Below are 23,977 nucleotides of genomic sequence, written 5' to 3'. Positions count from 1 at the left end.
TACATACCACCCTGAGATCCTTTTTCCTGCAGGTGAGGCAGAATCACCAATTATTGGTTGTGCGAAACTTACACAGTGTATATATGTAAACAAATAAAAAACTGTAAACCTATAATGAATGTAAACAAACCAACTGTGCAATTTTAAAAATTCAATAAATTGCACAAGCAAGGTCCTTAAATGAGACCCTGATTGAGTTTGGTGCTGAAGAGTCTGATGGTGGAGGGGTAGCAGCTGTTCCTGAATCTGATGGTGTGAGTCTTGTGGCACCAAGACCTCCTTCCTGATGGCAGCAGCAGCAAGAACGAAGTGTGTGCTGGGTGATGTGGATTCTTGATAATTGCTGCTGCTCTCTGATGGGAGTGTTCCCTGTAGATGTTTTTGATAGTGGAGAGGGTTTTGCCTGTGATGTCCGGGGCTGTGTCCACTACCTTTTGGATGACTTTAAGCTCAGGGGTATTGATGTCCCCATATGAGTCCATGATGCAGCTGGTCAGCATACTTTCCACAACACCTCTGTAGAAATTTGCCAGGGTTCTGGTGTCATGCCAAACCTCTGCAAATGCCTGAGAAAGTAGAGGCACTGACGTGCTTTCTTCTCAATGACATTAATGTGATAGGTCCAGGAAAGGACCACAGAGAACTCCCAAGAACTTAAATTTGCTCACCCTCTCCACCTCTGATCCCTCAATGATCACTGGATTGTATTCCTCTGGCTTTCCATTCCTGAAGTTAACAATCATCTTCTTAGTTTAGGTGTTATTGAGTGGAAGGTTGTTGTTGGTGCACCAATCAATCTCCTGCATGCTGACTCATCACCTTTCTTTAAACAACCCATTACCATGGTATCATCAGATAATTTGTAGATGGTGTTATTGTCGTACTGAGCCACACAATTGTAGGTGTAAAGTGAGTAGATCAGGGGGCTAAGAACGCAGCCCTGTGGTGCTCAGGTACTGATGGAGATTATGGAGGAGATGTCGAGGAGAGGAGAGACGAGGTGAGGGAGAGAAGGGGGGGGGAAGATGGCAGAGAGACAGACAGAGAGAACAGGGAGACAGCCAGGTGGAGAAAGAGAGTGACAGACAGGAGCCAGAGAGGTGAGGGTTATCTGAAATTCGAAAATTCAATCTTCATATCATTGGGTTGTGCACTACCCAGGTGATATATAAGGTGTTCTTCCTCTAATTTGTGTCGAGCCTCACCCTGACAGTGGTATGAGATTGTTCTTGCTGATCTCGAGGAGGCTACAAATGGAGCACTAAGTGAGGTAGATGAAGTTGGAGGAAGAGCATGTTGCTTAGGTCTCTGAATGGTGGTGTGGGTCGAGGTATAAGAACAGTGTGGCACCTCTTGCAGCTGGAATGTCACAGAGGGGTGGTTGGGGAAGGATTAACATACAAGGGAGTCCAATGAGTAAAAATTATTTACGTGAATGAATGAGTGACTTTCTGCTGATTTTAGCCTTTAAACATCTTCTGTGGCATTAATGACATCAATAGTTGGTACAGGTACAAGCATTTTGAAACTTCTGAATACTCCCAGGGCATAACCTGCATGTAATGGTGGAATGAGGGAGCTGGTGGATTTTCTCTCAGTTGCATCTATTGTTACTGTCTCTGGGCATACAATGGAAGTCAAATATAATTTGTTCTTTATTGAATTACTTCATAAGATGCACCAGCATTTATAACCCATTCAACAATTTTGGTTTTGCTTCATTAATACAGCCAAAGAAAGTAAAATGCATAACTTTATTTTTTTCCATAGGATGCCAATGGAGGAATCTGGAAACTTGACCTCTCGTTTTCAAACATTGTGAGTACAAAAATTTGTTTGCTATTAATGTAGTAAATTAAATAGATAAGCACAGAATCCCCACTGTTGTAGCTTTTTTGTCTCTTTCCTGATCAGAATCAGAATTTATTGTCATGAACAAGTCATGAAATTTGGGGTTTTGTGATTCTATCATAGTACAATAATGTAAAAAAACCCCCTCCTTTCTGTCTATTGTGAATAAGTATCAACACACCACCTTTTGAGTCTTGTGCTGCATATCTATATATTACACTAATATTGTGCAAATGCTGAGCAGGTCGGGCACTGTCCTTGAGGAAGTGTTGGATGGTTGCAAAGTTGGGGTGGGAGAGTTGAGGTAAAGAAACTTTCTCCTTTTCAGAACTGGGAGACAAGATAAATAAGCTTCAAGATGCAGCGAAAGACAAGAGTAGCAAAGGAAAAAAGAGAAGACAGCAGATTGCGTGTTTTCTTTATCATTCTCAGGATGCTGCTTATCTTCTCGCTCTGCTATTTCTGTTCTATCTGAAAATTGAACATGTCAGTTTGCATATTTGTAAGCCTCTTTTTCGATCTTTTTAAAAAACATTTCATCTCTTCCTCGCTTTTAATCATGCAATTTTTTTTACAGAACTTCAACGTTTTCTTGGCAAAATATCTTTTCCATGTAGTTTGTCTTTTTGGGGTCCACATCATGTTGGCAATATTGGGCTTTAGTTGTCCAAAGAAAATGGTGCCAAGAAGAAACTTGTAGGATATGGACCCCAACTGCAGTTGTTCCGATTTTCTGAAACGCTCGGGACTTGACGTGTGTCGGTTAACTGCATTTTCTGGTTATCTGAACCAGCAGAATACTTGTATCGGATGTCGCCATTCCTGACACCTCCCCACTGCCATCGCAGAACCTGCCCAGTCACCCGAGGTCCCTGCTTCGATCCCAGACACCTCCCCACCATTGTCGCAGAACCTGCTTGGGAGCCTGAGGTCCCTGCTCCAATCCCAGCCCAGTAGCATCAGCATAAAACAATAACAAAGAACAAGGGACGGTTGGACAATAGAAGCCATTGGCATTCTTTAGCCGCTACCTCCGTGAGGCTGAGAAAAAAATCACAGCACCTTTGATAAAGAGCTCCGAGCCATATATTTGTCCATCCATCACTTCCGTTACTTTTTGGGAGGCAGACACTTCATGACCATAAACCCTTGACCTTTGCATTTTCAAAGGTGTCTGAGCCCTGGTCAGCTTGACAGCAGCGAGAGTCATCCTTTTTGGAATTCTCAACCAGAATACTGCACATTTCTGGAAAAGACAATGTAGTGGCTGATGCACTTTCCCATTCAGTTACACTCGAGGTATCATCTATGGACCACAGTATTGACTATGTGGTTCTCACTGCTGCCCAAGCACAAGACAGTGAGATGGAATTGTATTGCACCTCGATAACCAACCTCAATGGAAGGATGTCCAAATCAATGTTAACAGCAAGCTGCTATTTTGTGACATGCCAACAGGTTCCAGCTTCTGTCTATGGTCTTTCTCATCCATCCATCAGATTGACCGTGCATTGATTTCAGACAGATTTGTTTGGCACGGTCTGAAGCAAGACGTCACACAAATGGCCAGATCTTGTGTAGTTTGTTAAAAAGTCAAAATCCATCGGCATATGAAAGCACCGCTACAACCCTTCCCACCCACCGGTAACTTTCCGCTTCGACCATGCCCATGTGGACGTTGTAGGACCAATTCCAGTTTCACGAGGTTAATGCTATCTCGTCACGGTGATTGATAGGTTTAAAAAATGGCCTGAGGCAGTCCCCATGGCAGATGCTTCTACGGACTCTTGTGCATGAACATTCCTTAATTCCTGGGTGGCTCGCTTCGGCCTACTGTCCTCAATTTACATCTTCATTATGGACGGCCTTATCTAAGCTGCTCAGCTCTAGGCTTCATCGTACAAGCACCTATCACCCGCAGTCCAATGGGAGGGTTGAATAATTCCATCGTCACCTTAAATCAGCCTTAATGGTCCGTTTTGACGATCCCAACTGCGCAGATGAATTATCATGGATGTTGCTCAACATTAGGACAACTCCAGAAGAGGATCTTCACACTTCGTCTGTGGAGCTTATATATGGCACACCTTTGGTGGTCCCAAGGGAATTGGTTCCACACGGATCCAGTAAAGATGAAGATCCTAAAGAACTGCTGAGTAGACTAAGGGATACCATAGGGAAATTATCCCCTGTGCCACCATCATCACATGACAAACATGTTTCTTTTGTACTTCACAAACTGAAGGACTGTGAATACATGTTCATATGTAGAGGCACAATACGAGGGACCATAGAGGTTGATCAATCTGCATCTTGGACATTGCTGGGCAGCCTCTGTCATTCACAATTGACAGGCTCAAACCTGCCCATGTTGAGAAAACTACCCCTATTCAACAGCCAGTAGTTTGACGCAGTGGTTGACTTCCCATAAAACTACAAGGTGATATTGCCAGTTCTGGGGTGGTGGGAGGCATGTAGCAGTGCTATAGATAGACTACAACTCCCAGAAGAACCAATATTGGTTTTCATAATATCATAACATCCTGACCTGGTGTGCGTGCTTCACTATTTTAAAAGAATATGCGTGTGACTCGAATAAACAAGTTCTGATTTACTGTTTACTGTGTGTCGTTATTTTGCGTTCATCAACCACCACTGTGTTTTCAGTGGCTACATTTCTGTATTTGGCCCATGTTATCTGTCCTTACTCTTTGCTAGGTAACTTTAAGCTAATTTTACTGCTTCATTCTCTTCTCATGGTACCATATCAATTTAGATTAATTCCACTATGCTTCCCTGTTCACCCTTGTTTTAGTTACTTAAAAGTGTCACAATAATATCAATCTGACAAAAAGTTTGCAGATGGAATTTCATCCTGATAAGTGTGATGTGACGCATTTCAGGGGCTTCAAAAGAGTTATGACCCTAGGAAGAGTTGAGTAACAAAGTGGCCCTTATGTACAGATATAAAAATCTGTGAAATTTACAGCATAGGGTGATGAAGAAGATGTATTATTTGCTTGACCTCATTAGGCAGGGCACAGAATATAAGAACAAGGACCCCTTGTTACAACCGTATAAGACACTGGTTAGGCCATAGCTGGAATATTGTGCACAGTTCTGGTTTAAACACTACCAGATGGATGTGATTGCACTGAGGAGGATGCTTTTGGGGGGGGGGGGAGATTCACCAAGATGCTATCTGGGATAGAATCTCAGTTATGAGGAAAGATGAGATAGGTTGGATATATTTTCCTTATGTCAGAGTCTGAGAACATACCTGATTTTTGGCGGGGGGCGGGGGGAGGGGAGGGAGGTTACAAAATTAAGAGATGTAGATAGGATGGATAATAATAAACCTTTCCTCATGGCAAAGGTGCCTAAGAGCAGAGGATGTAGGTTTAAAGTAATGAATAAGAGATTTAGAGGTGATCTGAGAAAAAAAAATCACTTTGAGGGTAATTGCAATCTGGAACACACTGCCTCAGAAGATATTGGACGTATGTACTCCAACAACATGTAAGCATTCAGGCAATCACTTGGATTGGCAAGTGCTGGTAAGTGGGATTAATATAGATAGATACTTCATAGTTGGCATGAACATGGTGCCTTATTTGTTTGCTCTTCCTCAACAACATTTGCCCTAAAATGCATGTGCTCCTGTCCAGACTTCTTTGAACCTTATTAGCTCCCTTCATGCTTGTGAAATACACTTATTCCTGTACTCATTGAAGTCATTTCCTTTAGGAAGGTGCCATGGGTGGAGATGGCAATGAGAGGATGGTGTGTTACTGTGCTATCCTTGTTGCAGCTGCGAATTGCAAATGTGGCTTGGACACAGTTCCCCGGTAATCATCCCTGCCACTACTGTGGATCAAAACCACCAGAACGAACAACCACATTATGTGTTTGGTGATTCCCTCACATATGTTATTTCCAGTAGCCATTTCATCCTGCAATATACTTAATAGCTTTTTTGAATCCTTACAGACCCAAGATCCTGAACGTTTATTTTCTTTTCACGCTGGGGTAATCCAGGCTATGGATCTGTCGCCGCTTACCTACCTGATGGCAACAACAGCACTTGACTGTAGGTTGACTTCTTTACCTAATTAAGATGTGACGTGATGTCGTTTATAAAGCCATAGTATTGTACAGCACAGAAACAGGTTGTCAGCCCACTGTTTCCATGCTGACAATCTCCTGTCCATTTACCAGTGCTGAGTCCATAGCCTTCTACGTTGGGCTAATCCTAGTGCTCACTGTTATACCTCTTAGATGATATGAGTGACTCTGCCTGCACTCTCAAGCTCCTTTTCCACTGGTACCCTGACCCAGGAATTAACTGGGAATTTATTGGGACAGGGTTCAGTGAAAAAGGAACACTGTCCAAATGCTGGCATTAAATGGCATTTCATACTAGGGATTATCTGCCTCTACCCCTATTCATATCCCCAGCATCGGCTGATGCTGGTGTGCTGATAAAACCAGTGGAAAAAGGACAGCAGAAAATCAGCCATTTCCATTTGAGGGTAGAACACTCCAATCCCTGGGGATGAGTGTGTTCAGTGGAAAAGCAATTAGTGACCCAGTTCAAGGTGGTCCAGTGGAAATGGCACAAAGGGCTTCCTCTTCCAGGACACTGCACGGCTAAATAACTGGGATGCTTGTGGAAAAGGGGCTGAAGATGCTGTTTCTTAGGTTCCAATTATTTTTAATGGTGAAAAATTTTTTGGCACTTTCCCTCTGAATGTCCTACCACTCATCTTAATCTTGTGTCTTGTACTTAGTCATCCAAACTTTTCTTATTTCATCTCCAATCCATGACCTCTGTTATAAAGAAGAAGGATACTACAGATTTCCCTCCAAGTTGTCCATAATCCTGACTTGGAAATGTGTCATCTGTCTAAATCATGAAAATCTCTGGCCTGCAATACTGAAAAATTCAAGAAGGCAGCTTATTGCCATCTTCTAGGGGCAATTGGGATGGGCAATAAATACTAGTCTTGCCAGCAACAACCAGGACACAAAAATGGGTATAAAATAAACTTTGTTTGCTTTTTAAAAAGGTGTTTGATGGATGTTTGTTAGTGCAAAAATGGTGGCGGTCTGGCCGTGCAGAAATGGTGGCGGTCTGGCCGTGCAGAAATGGTGGCGGTCTGGCCGTGCAGAAATGGTGGCGGTCTGGCCGTGCAGAAATGGTGGCGGTCTGGCCGTGCAGAAATGGTGGCGGTCTGGCCGTGCAGAAGTAATGATAATGAGTTTGTACTATACATTGTACAATGTACATGTGCATAGAAATTCTTACTTGCTTCAAGCTGAATAGATATTTTGTAAAAAAAAACTACATCAAAAACTACTGCAATAGAATACTTAATTGAATTAAAAGAGACAATAAATACAAAAAGAATAGATAATAAATACTCATAATTACCCTAGTGTAAAAAAGCTACTTTGTAGTAGTGCAGTCAATCTGTTTGTGGAGTTGCAACAATCTCTGATTAGTTTCACAAGAGAAAGTTCAAGAACCTGATAGCTAATGGGAAAAAAACTGTTTTTGAGCCTACAGGTGATAGACTTCAGGCTTCTGTACCTTAAGAGCAAGAAGAGGTGTCACATTTGACAGTGCAGAAAGACAACGTTTAATAATTATTTTATAATAATAATAATAACATAACAATTACAGCACGGAAACAGGCCATTAGGCCCTTCTAGTCTGCACCGAACCAAACACCCCTCTCTAGTCCCACCTCCATGCACAATGCCCATAACCCTCCATCTTCTTCTCATCCATATACCTGTCCAACCTTTTCTTAAATAATACAATTGACTCCGCCGCCACTATTTCTCCCGGAAGATCATTCCACACGGCTACCACTCTCTGAGTAAAGAAGTTCCCCCTCATGTTACCTCTAAACCTCTGCCCCTTAATTCTTAACTCATGTCCTCTTGTTTTAATCTTTCCTCCTCTTAACGGAAATAGACTATCCACATCCACTCTGTCTATCCCTTTCATAATCTTATAAGTTGATTAATTTCAGATAGTAGAAGCAAATCATTTTAAATGAACGCATGGGAAATAATTTTGTGAGTGTGACCCATATAACACAGAACTGTGGTCCAGAGTCAGCGTCAAAACGAATCTAATTGGGGGGCATTAGGGTAACTGCAGGGATGGGGGGGGCACAAATTGACATTCAAAAACTCATTCAGTGGGTAGGGGGAGTAGGTGCCATACCTGCCATAAACCACCTCCGTGCGCTGCCATCACACTTCCCCCTCCCTCCGATGTAACGCACATACTCATAGCTCATGGAGACGAAACTCCATGATGCTAGTGCTGCGGGTGGGTGGAGGGGCTCAATAAGTCATTTGGGGGGGCATGGCCATGAATACCCTCCCTCCCACATTGCCAAGCTTGGCCAACGCCATCATGGACATTAGTTTTTACTCCTTAATCAACAAGAGGTTGTTTTCAAGAAAGCAGCCTTTCATCAAGGATCCTCATTCCTCACCACCCAGGCCATGCCCTCTTTTCACTGCTACTATCTGGAAGGAGGTACAAGACTCTGAAGAAGAACACCCAACGATACAAAAATGATACAAATCTTCTTTCTTTCCATCATCAGATTTCTGAATGGACAAAGAACTACAGATACCACCTCATTTACCAATATTTGCACCTGTGGATTTTGCTGCTGCAAAACAACAAATTTCCTGATCCATGTTCATGACAATAATTTTTTATTCTGATTCTGTGCTTCTATGTATAGTTAGAAGTTGTACCAGAGAATAGGAGGTATTCATGCTCAATGAGATGAGCTTGAAGAGGTGTTGGCAAAGATTTTAGAACAATAGTTACACTTAAAAAGTGTGAAAAGTGTAAGACTTTAACTTTTCCAACTTTTACACAAATGCCAAGGAATAAACTGGTTTTATTGGTTCACAAATACATTGCAGCAATGTACTTGTTACAACATAATCTGACACAATTAACACACAATCCCTAACAGATGTGATGATTGTTTCATGATAGATTGGTCAGAATTAAACAAATTAACAGCACAGTGTCTCTGTGGCAGCTGTGGGCAGCTTTCTGTTTGTCCCAATAATTGTCTTGACTTTATCCAGGTGATAAAACAAGGCTAAATGAAGCATTCACTTGAAGCTGCCTCCTTTCTGCTTTTAATAAACTTTTTCAATCAATTTTAAAGTTTTGGCTGATTATCCATCATCATCCTCATTAGCTTAGCCCATTAATAAATTGATTACAGACAAACGGTATCCCTGCAAACTCCTAATTGACTAGTGTAGTTGTGATACTTTATTCTCTCTGCTCATAGTTGTCATATTCTGCTTAGGCAACTATTTTTAGATAACTTCTGATGGCACCAATGTAATTGACTTCACAGTCTTATCTGTCTGAAAGCATTGACATATGGGTTTCCTTTTGCCTTATCAACATCTCAATCAGCATAATGTATTTATTTCCCCAGAGGAACTGTTATACCAGGGAACAAACTGTTGTTTTTAAGCTCTGCTGACAAAACTTTTGTTCAAGCTTTTAAGTTAGAGAGTGCTAACTCAACATTCTTATGCAAAACCCTCAATGGCTATGATGCTTTGATCATTATGTTGCATTTAGAATAATTATGTTCAATGATTGCCTCAACTTTTCTAACCATACTCCCACCATCTGACCTTTTCTCTAATTTTCAACAAGTGAATGATTTTGTACTCAAACCTCCACAAGGAACCTATTAAGGTAGAACAGTTCAAGATTAAAATTCTTCTTCCTGTCCTTGTTCTCCACAATCCTCTTTCTTACCTTGTTTTACATTTTTATCTTCTCCTGTTTCTCCTCCTCTAGTTGCCTGGCATAGTTATTTTCTATGGCAAAGTATTCCAATGCATTAAAAACCTGAGTAAAGATAGCTTCTCGCATGCAGTGGTAATTTCAACTGTTCACAAGAAAAAAAATTCTTTCCCTGAAAATTTTTTTTTAAATAAACCTCAATTAAATTCCACCCCAGCATAATGGAGGTGAATTTTCTCTGTGTTTACTCTCTATTCAATTTCTCAGTGAGGAATTTGTACATATGCCCTGAATTGTCCAATTTATGGCCTGAACCCTGAATTGTCCAATTTATGGCCTGAACAATATATTGAGAACATTACCATTTTGTCCTAATTTTTTCTTTGAAAAGTTCATAATGTTCTTTATGTGGCAGAACTTGCTCCTTCAGGATATTACCTCACCTATCATCGACTTTTTTTCATTGTGTGCATATTACCTCATTTATTTAGAACTTAAATAAATTATTCTCCCTTATACTTAACATAAACATGCACTTGCCATTTTTCTGCCTATTCCATGAGTTGTTCTTCATCCTCCAAAATTCCTTTACAGTTCCCATTTAAAGTTATTTTTTTGTTCACAGTACAACTTCATTTTACGATTCTTATGCCAAAACTCTTTACTTAAGTTTTTGTAGAAGTAAATTGCTCCATGTTTTCTTCAGTACCCTATATAAATGGTTGTAATTGTGGAGAATGGTGATTTATTAGTTTTATTTCAGAAAATTGGGTTGCTTTCTCTTTCATATAATTTCAGGCACAGTACGCATCTATGATTTTGTGAGAAATGAAGAATTGGTCACTGTGAAGTACAGGCAAGGTGGAACTGCATTAACTTGGGCACCACTTGTAGTAAGTGCGATCTCATGAATCATACCGGATGACGTAGCCTTCATGGGTTGAAAGTCAGTAGATGTGGAAGAATCATGATATGACACCAATGCCACTATTTTGGGGTCTCACACTCCAGCTGTTCACACTGTTGAATATGATGTCTCTATGAAGGACCCTGTTCCCAGCAATCAATGCTCTGAAAACAGATCATTGGCTTGTTCTAGTTGATGATTTATAAAAAAAAAAAATTTAAAAAAGCAGCAGATGGTGGAAATCTAAAATAACAAATTGCTGGAAGCACTCAGCATGTCAAACAGCATTTGTGGAAAAAGAAACCGTGTTAACATTGCTGGTTTATCGCTTCCAGTTGCTGGTGCAGTTTAATCATTTACAGGTAATTAATGTACGAAAATCAAACAAATTGCAGATCCTGGAAACATGAGATAAACAGAAGATACTGCCAAATCACTCAGCAGGTCATGCAATATCTGTGGACTGAGAAACAATGGAGTGATCCTTCATCACTGCAACACTCAGGTGAAGGATGAAAGATACATGCACAGCAATGCAACCTGATAACCTGCAGGTTACCTGATTACCTGTAGATAACCTGAAGGTAACCTGATTACCTAAAGATGCTGCTGGAACTGGCCACTTGTTTCATGCTGTAAAGAATGGGTGCAAGTTCTAACAATCATGTTGGATTCTTCCAAGCTTCAAATGCATACACCATTGTGCATGTGTACACCATTCTCTGTAACCTACCCCAAAAACCTCCTTTGAAGAAGACCGCAGAGCCCACCTCACTGACAAAAGGCAAAGGAGGAAAAACCCAACACCCAACCCCAACCAACCAATTTTCCCCTGCAACCGCTGCAATCGTGTCTGCCTGTCCCGCATCGGACTTGTCAGCCACAAACGAGCCTGCAGCTGACGTGGACTTTTTACCCCCTCCATAAATCTTCGTCCGCGAAGCCAAGCCAAAGACCCCAAAGAATATGCCATTCAAGCCATCTGCAGCAGATCTAATGAAGAAACTTGAAGACGTACGAGGGAGTAAAAAAATGGCAGCATTCAATGTCTCTGAAGGAATTCTCTTTTGCTTTTCTTTTTCCTCTTGTTATGGGCACAAGAAAATTTTCATATTTAATTTAGATATTCAGGAAGGTAACAGGCCCTATTGGCCCACAAGGCCACGTCTCCCAAAATACCCCAATTAACATGCATCCCTGTAGTTCTTGAAGGATGGGAGGAAACCAGAGCATCCAGAGGAAACCCACACTGACATGGGGAGAATGTACAAACTCTTTATAGACAGTGTGAGGTTCAAATCCAGATTGCTGGCACTCCAAAAGCATTGTGCTAACTGCTACAATAATCATGCCTTGGGAAAGACAAAAGTTGAAGAATATCATGTAGATTACATTTTTAATGTACATTTGATCAATCACCATTATCTGGTACCTATGGGGAGATGGATGTCGGATTTGTGAATTTTCCAATTGACTGAGACTCAGTCTTCCAATGCCTAACTAATACACCTGCATTAATAATACACTGTTTAAAAGACAAAAGTGCAAAATGTAATTTGAAAAAAAATCAGTATTGGAGTCTTTAATTATGTAATGTTCACTTTAACCAGGTAATTCCTGTAACTTACAAAATTTAAATTCGAACCCCAGTAGCTGGCACTAAAACAGTATTACACTAGCCTATACACTAACCATGTCGCCATCATAATTAACCCCTGCCAATTTTAAACTTGTATATTTTTTATCTACTGTATATGCCAGCGAAACTTGAAAATGTCACCTCAAATTTGGGTTGTCTTATACTCCAGGTCTAAAAATCTGCTCCTTGTCAGTGAAGTCTCAACACTGCTGCCATCTTCCTCCTCCCCTCCATATCTGATCCCCATCCTGAATGTCCTGGTTAGACCCTAGGCACACTCTACCACCTTCCTCATGCTGATAACCCGACTCGCCTCCATGCAAGTGTCCCATTCAAGCCATAGATGCACTCCACCACATTCCTTGCACCAACAACCCAGCTCTCCTCGGTGCACCTTCCTTGGACTGACAACCCGATTCACTTCCACGTATATTCTAATCAGGCCCTCGGCACTTCTTCCTTGCGCTGAGACCCCGATACACCTCCACGCAAGTGTTCTGGTCAGGCCCTCAGTGAACCTTCTTTGCGCTGACAACCCAACTCACCTCCATGAAAATGGTGACAGTGAAATGAATGAGCAGCACATTGAGGGGCATTGCTAGTTCTGCGGGACAACCCTGCGCCTTTCCAATGAAGCCTCAGCCATTTTCCAATGGGATCCATTTGTTCAGTCTTATTTATTTGAAATGTTTTTAATTAAATATTTTTTTTTCTGCCAGTTGTTTTGAGTTTCTGGTTGCTTAAATTCCGAATAATGGGATTCTACTGTATTATTATGTGATAATAAAAGGAACCTTGAGACTTCAGATACCAGAATCGAGAGCAAAACACCAGCCGCTGGAGGAACTGAGTGGGTCAAGCAGCATCAGTGAGAGAAAAAGAGTGATCAGTGTTTGAGGCAGGGATCCTTCATCAAGGTCGACAGTGTGGAAGAGAGATGGCTGGTATCTCTATACTCTCAGTCCTTATAAAGTGTTCTGGCTTGAAACATTGACCATTCTTTTTCTCCCACTGATACTGCTTGAGCCACTAAGTTTCTCCAGCAGATTGTTGACACTCATCTTTTGAATGAATTTGGAGGATTTTGTGTTTGCAAGATTTTGTAAGATATTTCTTTGTCTGGCTGTATAACTGAAATAAAGGTGCCAAAAGCAAGCTTTCAAAAATGAGAATTCAGTGCTTGAGTGGTGCCAGTGTGGTACACCAAAAAGGGGTCTTAATTTGAAGATCTCAGTTGCAATGACCTCTGATGGTCCTTGGCTGCTTTAAATTGGGCATTGGTTTCTCCTACAGATTGATTCTGGAGATGAGGGGTTTAGCCTAAGAGATCAAGTTGCATGGGATTACATTCATGGGAATTTAGAAGAATGAGATGGATATTATAGAAACATAAAATTATGAAAGAAATAGATAAGTTAGAAGGAGGGAGATTGTTTCCACTGCCAGGTGAGTACATTTTGGGAATGTGGTGTCAAAAGTCAAAGGAGTAGATTTAGGACAGAGATGAGGAGGAATTGCTTTTCCCAGGGGTAGTGAATCTGTAGAATTTTCTGGATAATGAAGCAGGAGAGTATTAAACACAAATTTTTGAATAGTAGGGGAATTAAGGGTTATGGGGAAAAGGTGGCCAAATGGAGCTTAGTCCGTGACCAGATCAGCTTTGATCTTGTTGAATGACAGACAGGTTCGACAGGCCAGATGGTTTCCCCTTGCTCGTATCTATTATGTCCTTATGAATGATGCAGTAAATACTGCAAATTTATTATTACCAATGATTTCTGTTCGGTGAACTGAACAATTCATTTCAGGAAGTAAAATAATTCAGGAAATTATTTGTTTTTCTTTGCATGGGATTTTAGGACTCAAATGTGTATTTTTCCTTAATTTTGTATAGAATTTCAAAGTACATTATTTATTTACAGAGCTACCCAAAAGGTAATATAATTGCTGTAGGTTTTCATGATGGTGTTATTCGTATCTTGGAAATATATGATCCTCAAGGCCTTGCTCACGTTGCTGGACGAACACAAGTTGGTGAGGCTGAACTTCGATTGAAACAAGCCTTGAAGCCACATACAGCAGATGTAACTGCTATTGCATATGGACTAAATGGAGAAATGCTTGCAACTGGAGTAAGTACTTGTAGATAAGTACATCTTCATTCATTTACACTAAACCTGGCTTTTCCTCCAATCTCAGTGCTGCACCATCTCACTGTTTACTTGCCTTGGCTCCTCTGATGCCATTCCTTGACATATATTCGTGGAAGATGGCAGATATTGAATGCATACTGTGGTACTTCAAATTATTGCCATGTGTAGTAATTATTCTATCACTGTTCCATGTTGCAGTGAAGTCCAGAACAGACTTTCAGGCTGTTCATACTCTGTTTTGCTTCTGAAAGCAACTGTGTTTGTAAAAGCTAATAAATGAGTAATTGCATGGTGCTAATACTGGGAAAATCTGCAGTCTGCATGGCCAATATGATTTGCAGATCAAAGCTTAAGGTTTTGAAATGGAGTGATATAAAGATAAAAGAAAGCATTAAAAGTCAATTCATTATGTTTAAAATTTCAAATATGCAACTCCGCTTTTAAAATTTAATTAAAACCTTTGTTGGAAATACCCTTGTTTAGTTGCTGAGATAAAAAATGATAAATTGATCAGTAGTTGAAGTACTAAACAAGATGCTGTAGGTAGTGAGAACATGACAAATAACGTGGCTAGATCATTGGTAGCAAGGCTCTGAGTGACAGTGATAATATTGTTATAATGAGGGTGAAGGATGGGGAGAGAAGTGGTTCCATATCAAACACATTGAATCTTTTGACTGCTTTGGCAACCAGCTGAGCTAGAGTGAATGACTCAGCCACCTGGCAAGGCAAGGGAACATTATTCAGGTTTTGCAGTGTTTCTGATGTTTAGGGACATTCATGTCAAAACTTAAAAATGATTCAAGCTATTAAAGTATTTGAAAGATTAAGGAAGTTAAAGTATTTGAAAGATGAAGGAAAACATAAAGATAAAAAATGAAAATCCAGCTTAATAAATCTTTGACTCTAAAAAGTAAGATATGCTGCATCACCAGCTGGCATAAACACAATTAACAAATAGGACTTTGGAGTGAAATTGTGATTTTCTTCATGACCTATCACTGTGCTATTATAATTTCTAAAACCAGGAACATTATAACTTGAGGAACATGGGAATTAAGAGCAGATGTGTCCAGTTAATACATTGAGCCTTATGCTATTTAATAAAATCATTGCTCATCTTGTAACCACAGATCCATTGCTACCACTGTCTTTAAAATATTCAGATTCTTACATCTTTACCTTTGCAACACAATTATTGAAAGGGATAAGTTTGGTCTTCAAATTAAGGTCTTGAATTCATGGAAAGTTGATTTTAAAAGCATAAGAGAAGGGCTAGTGAAAATGGATGAGGAGCAAATACTGGTGGGTAAAATGACAACTGCCAAGTGGGAGTCTTTCAAAATAGTTTGAATTCAGGGTCAGTAAGGTCCAATAAAGGATGCTACTTATTGATGCTATTCTTAATTGTCTGCATTAGGGTCATATTCCTCTCTAATCCTTTATTAAAGTGTCATTTTAAACATCATTTAAAGCATCTGCCTCTATCACCTCCTTTGGCAGTTCATTTCATATAGCTACAACATCAGATCTATTGTAGCTCACTCTCTACTTGGCTGTAAAACATGCTATTCTGTCCAGAAAGCACTGCATAAACCTCTTATCTAGGCTTCCTTTGCCCATCTAATTTTCCCAGAATACTTGTGGATTAAATTCATCCAAAATTATTTCCGTATCTTTCTGACAAACTCCCTTTTTATTTCTTTTCCATCCTGCCATATGATTACCATAAAGGGTCTGTACCTCACCACCACAAGTGTCTTTGAGCATTTAAAAAAAAAATTCTTATCTCCTTCAAAAGTTACTGCCATGGTGATTTAATGTTATCAAGTTCTTCATTGTTAATAGTGTTGCAGGTTGGGAGCCTGACTTTATTTCCTATATGATGTATTGGGTGGGACCATGCAGGCATTTTGCCTCGCATGCTGTGATCTCCAAAATGCTTTCAAGTGCACCAAAGTGCAAACCTTTGTTTCATCCATTTTCTTCCCAGGTAAAGATGATAACTGCCTGTTTGTAAGTAATGTGATGGATCTTCACACTTGTTCTTTCCTCATAGAGCAAAGATAGCACAGTGTTTTTTTTCCAACTGGGGAATCCATATGTACCAGTAGGATTCATCAGGGTACCAGGACCGGTTGTGAGCTTGGAATGGTCCCCGCCTTTCTATGTACGTACTGCACTGCATCCCATGATAGAGTGAAATGAATTAGCTGAATTTATAACCATAAAACCATTATAGCACAGAAACAGGCCATTTTGGCCCTTCTAGTCCACACCGAACTAAGTACTCTCCTCTAGTCCCACCTACCTGCACCCCTCCTATCCATATACCTATCCAATTTTTTCTTCAATGACAAAATGGACCCTGCCGCCACTTCTCCCAGAAGCTCATTCCACACAGCCACCACTCTCTGAGTAAAGAAGTTCCCCCCCATGTTACTTCTTAACTTTTGCCCCTTAACTCTTAACTCATGACCTCTTGTATCAATCTCTCTTACCCTCAATGGAAAAAGCCTATCCACATCAACTTTATCTATCCCTCTCATATTCTTAAATACCTCTATCAAATGCCCTCTCAACCTTCTACGCTCCAAAGAATAAAGACCTAATTTGCTCAATCTTTCTTTGTAATCTAGATTTTCGTAAATCTTCTCTGCACTATCGCTACCTTGTTGATATCCTTCCTATAATTTGGTGACCAGAACTGCACACAGCACTCTAAATTTGGCCTTACCAATTCCTTGTACAGTCTCAAAATCACTTCCCAACTCCAGTATTTTATGCATTGATTGATAAAGGCCAGCATACTAAAAGCCTTCTTTCACCACCCTATCCACATGAGGTTCTACCTTCAGGGAACGATGAACCATTATTCCTTGATCTTTCTACTCCACTGCATTCCTCATTGCCCTCCCATTTACTATGTGTGTCCTGTTTTGGTTATTTCTACCAAAATGAAGCACTTCACACTTCTCAGCATTAAACTCCATCTGCCACCTTCCAGCCCACTCTTCTAACGAGTCCAAATCCTCCTGCAACCTTTGAAAACCTTCTTCATTATCCACAATTCCACCTATTTTAATATCATCTGCATATTTACTAATCCAATTTACTACCTCATCATCCAGATCTTTGATGTATATGAAAATCAATAATGGACCAATACAGTTCCTTGAGGTATACCACTTGTTACCAGCCTCCAACTTGATAAACAGTTATCCATTATGACTCTCTGGCATCTCCCTTCCAGTCACTGTTGAATCCATTTGACTATCTTAATACCTAACGACTGAACCTTTCTAACTAACCTTCCATGCGGAACCTTATCGAAGGCCTTAGTCTCTTCACTTGTAATGTTTTGGTGTATTATCTTGCTGCATTAGAAGATGAAGAGGGGTTGGTAGTGGGGCGAGGGAAGAAGTTGGATCACTTTAGGACCAAATTGTCAAAAAACTGCTATCATTTCATTCAAAGAGGAACTAGAGGGTCTAGACAGCATCCCTGCAGAGGAATAGACAGTCAACATTTTTGATTTGGGAGCCTTATGAGAGACTATAGTGAGAGGGGGAGACCTGAAGTATAAAAAGGGGAGTGAGGGGAAGAGCTTGGAAGGGGCAAAGAGATGATGGGATACTAGAAAAAAAAGGTGTGAGAGTTGGGGGAGGAGAACACTTGGTGGAGGAATGAATATTTGTAACCCTGGCAATGAATGAGGCCAAAGACAAATGTTTGTATGGGAATGGATAATGGAATTGAAATGACTAACAACTGGGAGTTCCGACTTGCACCTCTGGGAGGAGAATAGGTGCTCAGCAAAGAGGTCACCCAATCTTCATTTGATCTCACCAATGTCGAGGAGGCCACACCACTGCTAATGAGTCTAACAACACTGAATAAATGCCACCCCTATTTGGTTTGACTGTTTCAATTTTCTCCCCACTCCCCCAACCCATCCAGTGGTCTCTTCCCCTACCTGTTTCTCCATCTCTCCTACCTTCTTTTGTCCAGTAAGCTAATACCTCTTGGCCCCTCTCAAGCCCTTCTTGATACTGCAGGTGTAGTTCTGGGCTCTGGTTGCCTGCCATGTTAATTCCCCATCCCACTTATAGTCTGAACTGAAACATCAAAAGTTTCTCTCTCTATTTGGAAAGGTCAAGCCAATTAGGAAGAAAACGTATACTTCCAAATTGGTACAAACATGATGGCTGAATAGCTTCCTTACGAGTTGTAAGATTTTAGATTTTTAAAAAATGATTTGATATGTTGTATTTGCTTGTAAATCTTGTTATTTAACTGTTGCTTTGTTTTTTTTAAGGATAAAAGCACATTACTTATATTTTGTGAAAATGGATATGTGGTTCAAGCAGCATGTCCAGAATCTGAAGAATTAGACACAACTCTCACTTTTGAGATTCCGCTTCAGAAAAAGTATTTCCGTTTCAAGAGCATCAGATCCAGCATAGAGGTAATTTATGTATCACTTCATGCCCTCGCCTGTCAAACTATTGACACAAAAACATTGTAGGATTACTCATTTGCCTCATCCACTGAGGAGAAGATGCAGAAAAGATGGTCAAAGTAGTGCAGAACAGTAGGCAGAGAGTGAATAAGGTGCAGAAAGGAATGAGTTAATGGAAAAAAAGTGGTGAAATCCATAGGAATGAAAGCAAATAAATTTCCAAAACTTGCTGACCTGCAAGCCAATGTTTTAAAAGATGTGTCATTGCACTTTTGGCATCTTCCAAAATTCCATAGATTCAATTATGGTTCCCACAGATTGGAAGATGGTAAATGTAGCCTTGATGCTTAAGAAAGAAGGCAAGGGAGAACAAGGAACATAGAACAATGAACAATGCAACACAGTACAGGCCCTTCAGCTCACGATATGCTCACTTGTATAAATCTAACAAATAAGAACAAAACCCTCCCTACCTCATAACCCTCTATTTTTCTTTCATCCATGTGCCTGTCTAAGAGTCTCTTCAATGCCTCAATTGTTCCAGCCTCCATCACCACACTTGGCATTGTATTCCAGGACCTGCAACTCTGTTTATATTCAAAATAATCACTCCAGATGTCTCCCCCAAAATATCCTCCCTTCACTTTGTACAGATGTCTTCTGGTGTTTGCTACTCATGCCCTGGGTAAAAAGTGCTGGCTGTCTACTTTATCTATGTGTCTCTTAATCTTGTAGATCTCTATTAAGTCACCTCTCATCCTTCTTTGCTTCAAGGACCTAGCTCCACTAAATTTGCCTCATAAGACTATTTTCCAATCCAGACAACATCCTGGTAAATCTCCTCTGCACTCTTTCCATAGCTTCCTCATCCTTCCTGTAATGAACACAAATATACTAAATGTGATCTCACCAGAGGTTTATAGAGCTGGAACATCACTTCACGACTCCTGAACTCAATCCCTCAACTAATGAAGTTCAGCATACCATCGGCCTTCTTAACTATCCCATGAATCTGCGTAGTAACCTCAAGAGATCAACGGATTTGGTCCCTCTATTCTTCCACACTGTTAAGTATCTTACTATTAATCATATAACCATATAACCATTTACGGAGCGGAAACAGACCATGTCGGCCTTTCGAGTCCGCACCGGTTCATTTGAATTGATTTCTCTGTAACTCTTGCACTCTGTACTGATCTTTACTACTATATTGATGGGTTTCTGGCGCTTCTTCTCAAAACAGGTGGCTCCTTTGCAATCTTGGGAACTGGTACAGTTCCTGGGATTGTAGTGTGGGAAGGACTGACTTCTGGACCTGCTCCAGAATTGCCAGCGTGAGGTAGTGGAGCCTCAGCGTGGCCATCTGAAAGCTTACTAGGGGTCACAGGCTGGGGGGGTGAGTCCAACCTCTCAGGTTCACTCTGAGTAGGGATGCGAGGAAGGGGCGAACCAGGTGAGGCCAGATCTCTTAGGGGTACAGTGTCAGTACTCCTGTCTGGGAATTTAACACGAGTGTAGTTGGGGTTAGTTTGCAGTTGCTGAACTGGTTGGACTAAGGGGTCTGTTTTACGCGCCCGAGCGTGGCTCTTCAGCAGCACGGTTCCAGGCTCAGATAAACAGCCTGGCCAGTCCATCACAATTCCTGATTTCCTAAGAAAGCCAAACATACATTCATGAGGTGTTTGATTTGTTGCAGTACACAATAGTGATTGAATAGAATGTAGCGCCTCAGGCACCACCTCCTGCCACCGGGTAAGATTAACAGTCTTCCAGAATGTAGCATGAGCCCTTTCGACCTGCCCATTGCCCTGCGGGTTGTAGCTCGTGGTACGGATGGTGGCAATCCCCTTTCATAGCAGGGCTCGCCGCAGTTCAGCGTTCATGAATGCTTAGCCTCTATCAGTATGAATGTAATTTTGTACTCTGCCTTCAAGTTTCACCTTTCAAAATGCATCAACTTACACTTATCCAAATTGAACTCCATCTTCCACCTTCCCACCCAAGTCTTCATCCTGTCTACATTCTTCAACACCATCCACAACACCTGCAACCTTTGCATCATCTGCAAACTTATTGATCCTTCCCTCTACTTCTTCGGGAGTCCAGTCTGGTTGGCCTGATGTCAGTGGGAGAGTATATACTGACATTTATTTACAAAGTAGTAATGAGGTACAGAAATAATGATGGGATTGGGTAAAATCAATGGATTTGTAACAAAAATATCATATTTGTCAAATCTGTTAGATTTCTAATGTTATAAGAAGATTAGATAAAGGTGAGCCAGTCAATGTAGACCTTAAGTACTTGTTCAGCTTGAAAACAGTTATTGATGGCAATGAATGTTGCTGATGGTGGGGTGAACATAGCACATATGAATAAGAAGGAAAAATGATCTGCTACCCCTCCTCCCAATAAGCCAAAGTTTTGATTGCCATGTGTCACCTTCAAAGGTAGGTATCAATTCAAATGCCAGGTGGAAATAGAAAGAGAATGCTAATGAGTTCCAGTGGATGCATGGTGGTGTTGTGGTCAAGTTGCTCTACTAGCAGCAAGAGTTGTGGACCATTGTTCCAAGGACATGACTTCAAATCCCAGCACGGCAGCTGGGGAATTAAGTTCATGTGGTTACTAATAAGCCATGACATTTTTAAAGAATCATTTACTGTATATTTTGGCATGTAAGTTGACCGGCATACAAGTCGACCCTCATTTTAAGGGATTTATGGTATATCTGCCTTATAAGTCGACCTCAATTTTCTGGATACCTGAATTGGACCATTGACCGGTAGATAAGTCGACCCCAAAGATCGCGATGCCTGAGATTGGTCACTGACTGGCATATACGTTTACCCCCAAAGATCACACGGATTGATCTGCTGGGCATTGGCTGGAGGTGATTGCTATCTTGGAGGGTCCATTGACATAATACAACTTGTGACGAAATTATGAAGCAAATTATATCTGGCCAAGAAAACCAACAACTTCTGCTGCAGGAAAAATGGAGGCATATGAGAAATTGGTAAGAGATTGGAAGAAGAAAGAAAAACACCAAAAGGGCAATGTTAATTGACGAAAAGAATCACTCGTTGGCCAGAGTTGGAAAATCACATTGCAGAATGGGTACGTGAACGGAGGCAAGATTGCTACACAGTCACCCGAAATAAAAATAAGAACATTTGCACTGCAGTGGACAAAGTTGCACCCAGAGTTTGAGGCTACGGCAGGCTGGTGCAACAGTTTCCTGAACAGGAAAATCTGGTATTATGACAAAAAATTATAATTGCACAGAAACTACCAAAAGATCTTGATCATAAAGTTGTAAATTTTCACCAATTTATTATACGGAACTGGCAGAAACACGTTTGCATTGGCAAATAGCAGAAACACGGATGAAATCCCCCATAAATTTTGACATGATAGGCAATAGAACAGTGGAATGGAAAGGTGTTAAAACTGTGCAAACCAGAAGTATAGGCCATGAAAGGACCAGATTTACTGTGGTGTTATTGTGCATGGCTGACAGAATGAAGTTAAGACCTATGGTAATCATCAAATGCAAAATTAAACCGAAAATGAAATTCCCTGCGGGTACTTTTGTATATTTTCATGAAAAATGGTGGAAAACTATGGATATCAATGTGTGGAATAGGCAGTCAGGCAGTTTACGCAAAGAATGAAGTTTACCTGTCTGGGATATGTTTCGTAGCCATTTAACTGAGAAGACTATAAATAGATTAACACTACATAATACTTACATGGCGGTTATCCTGGGTGGCTTGACGTCTATATTGCAACCTCTCAATGCCTGTTTGAATAAGCCATTTAAAGACCATGTGTGTGAGGAATGGAATACATGAACGTTGAGTGCAGAAACTTCATTTACAAAAGATGGAGCAATGTGTGGTGCATCGTTTGATGTGGTGTTTGTGCTCAAAGCCACGGGACAAATTAAAGTAGAGACTGTGATAAAATCATTTAAAAAGTGCAGTGTAGTGGCACGCTGCCACGACCATCGGGCTGGCACTCTGGTCAGGGAGTGCAACCAGGGGCCAGCAGACCGAGCAGCAACACTGGCCTCAGCAAGTGAACCGATGGTCCGGAGGCTAAGGCAGCATAGGGGCCAGCATCCCCAACATGTCGTTGATCCCACTGCACAGCCAACAGAGGGACAAATGCACGGGGAAGAAGGCATTGTCATGTAAAAATGTACCAGCGTGCAGGAGACCCACTATTGTTATGTGAGCGGTGACATTAGCAAACGGGAAAACAGCGGGAACACGAGCAATGTAAAAGTCAGGCTTTCAGCCCCAATAAAGCAGAGCTATACCTGACTACACGTGCGTGTGTGTCTTTGAGTAGTGTGCAGGTGAAGGAGTCATGTGATGGAGTAGTGGCCAGTCGGGTAAAACCAGCCCTCTCCAGAAAAAAAGAAAAAAAGACAGGAAAAGATAAAGCTCAACAAATATAAAATACAAGAAATAGAAGATAAAGTTACAGAGAAGAGAAAGAAAATGGCACCCAAGAAGGAGAAAGTAAAAACAATGGGAAAAAAAGAGGAAAAGTCACCGGAGAAGAAAGAAGAAGGCCTTACCTGCTGTGGTGGCGAAGAGTGCTCTATCTCCAAGGTTGGTACCTGCCCTGCGGAGTCGCGACCTCCCGACCAGTGGACTTCAGAAATGGCTCTCAGAGCCAAACAAAAGTGTGCAATCAAAGGACACGAGTTGTTATCTCACAAAATTGATATGTTGGAAAATTATAATAGGCGAAACAACATAAAAATAGTGTGCCTGAAGGAGGGTGAAGAAGGCACAGACATGAAGAAATTTATAAAAGGCTGGATCCCAAAGGTCCTGGGAACGACAGAAGTGAAGGAAGGAATGGAAATAGAAAAGGCACACAGAGCACTAGCTCCAAAACTACCGGCACATCAAAAACCAAGATCCATCTTAGTAAAATTTTTGAGATATATGACAAGAGAAAATATACTGGAGCGGGCAAGGAATAAAGTTATAGAAGATAATAAGCCATTGGAATACCAGGGTCAAAAAATATTTTTTTGAACTCTTAAAGAAGAGGAAGGAGTTTAATACAGCGAAAACGATTTTATGGAAAAAAGGTTATAAATTCATGTTAAGACATCCAGCCGTGC

The 23,977-nt window shown here is 40.9% G+C and overlaps 1 protein-coding gene across 4 annotated transcripts in view; it reads left to right on the top strand.

Annotated features, from left to right (window-relative positions):
- LOC138738724 (cilia- and flagella-associated protein 44-like) overlaps window positions 1-23,977 on the top strand; it is a 127,084-nt gene that overhangs the window by 39,901 nt on the left and 63,206 nt on the right. For all 4 annotated transcript variants that reach the window (XM_069889504.1, XM_069889503.1, XM_069889501.1 and 1 more), the window contains exons 10-15: window positions 1,771-1,818; window positions 5,842-5,941; window positions 10,466-10,560; window positions 14,136-14,345; window positions 16,426-16,536; window positions 18,685-18,834. In XM_069889504.1, coding sequence (XP_069745605.1) covers window positions 1,771-1,818; window positions 5,842-5,941; window positions 10,466-10,560; window positions 14,136-14,345; window positions 16,426-16,536; window positions 18,685-18,834 — 714 coding nt within the window. The remainder of the gene's footprint in view (window positions 1-1,770; window positions 1,819-5,841; window positions 5,942-10,465; window positions 10,561-14,135; window positions 14,346-16,425; window positions 16,537-18,684; window positions 18,835-23,977) is intronic.

The sequence above is a fragment of the Narcine bancroftii genome, chromosome 7 (genome assembly GCF_036971445.1).
Source record: "Narcine bancroftii isolate sNarBan1 chromosome 7, sNarBan1.hap1, whole genome shotgun sequence".
Lineage (NCBI taxonomy): Eukaryota > Metazoa > Chordata > Chondrichthyes > Torpediniformes > Narcinidae > Narcine > Narcine bancroftii.
The sequence above is the reverse complement of the archived record's forward strand: the minus strand, read 5'-3'. Positions and strand labels throughout refer to the sequence as shown.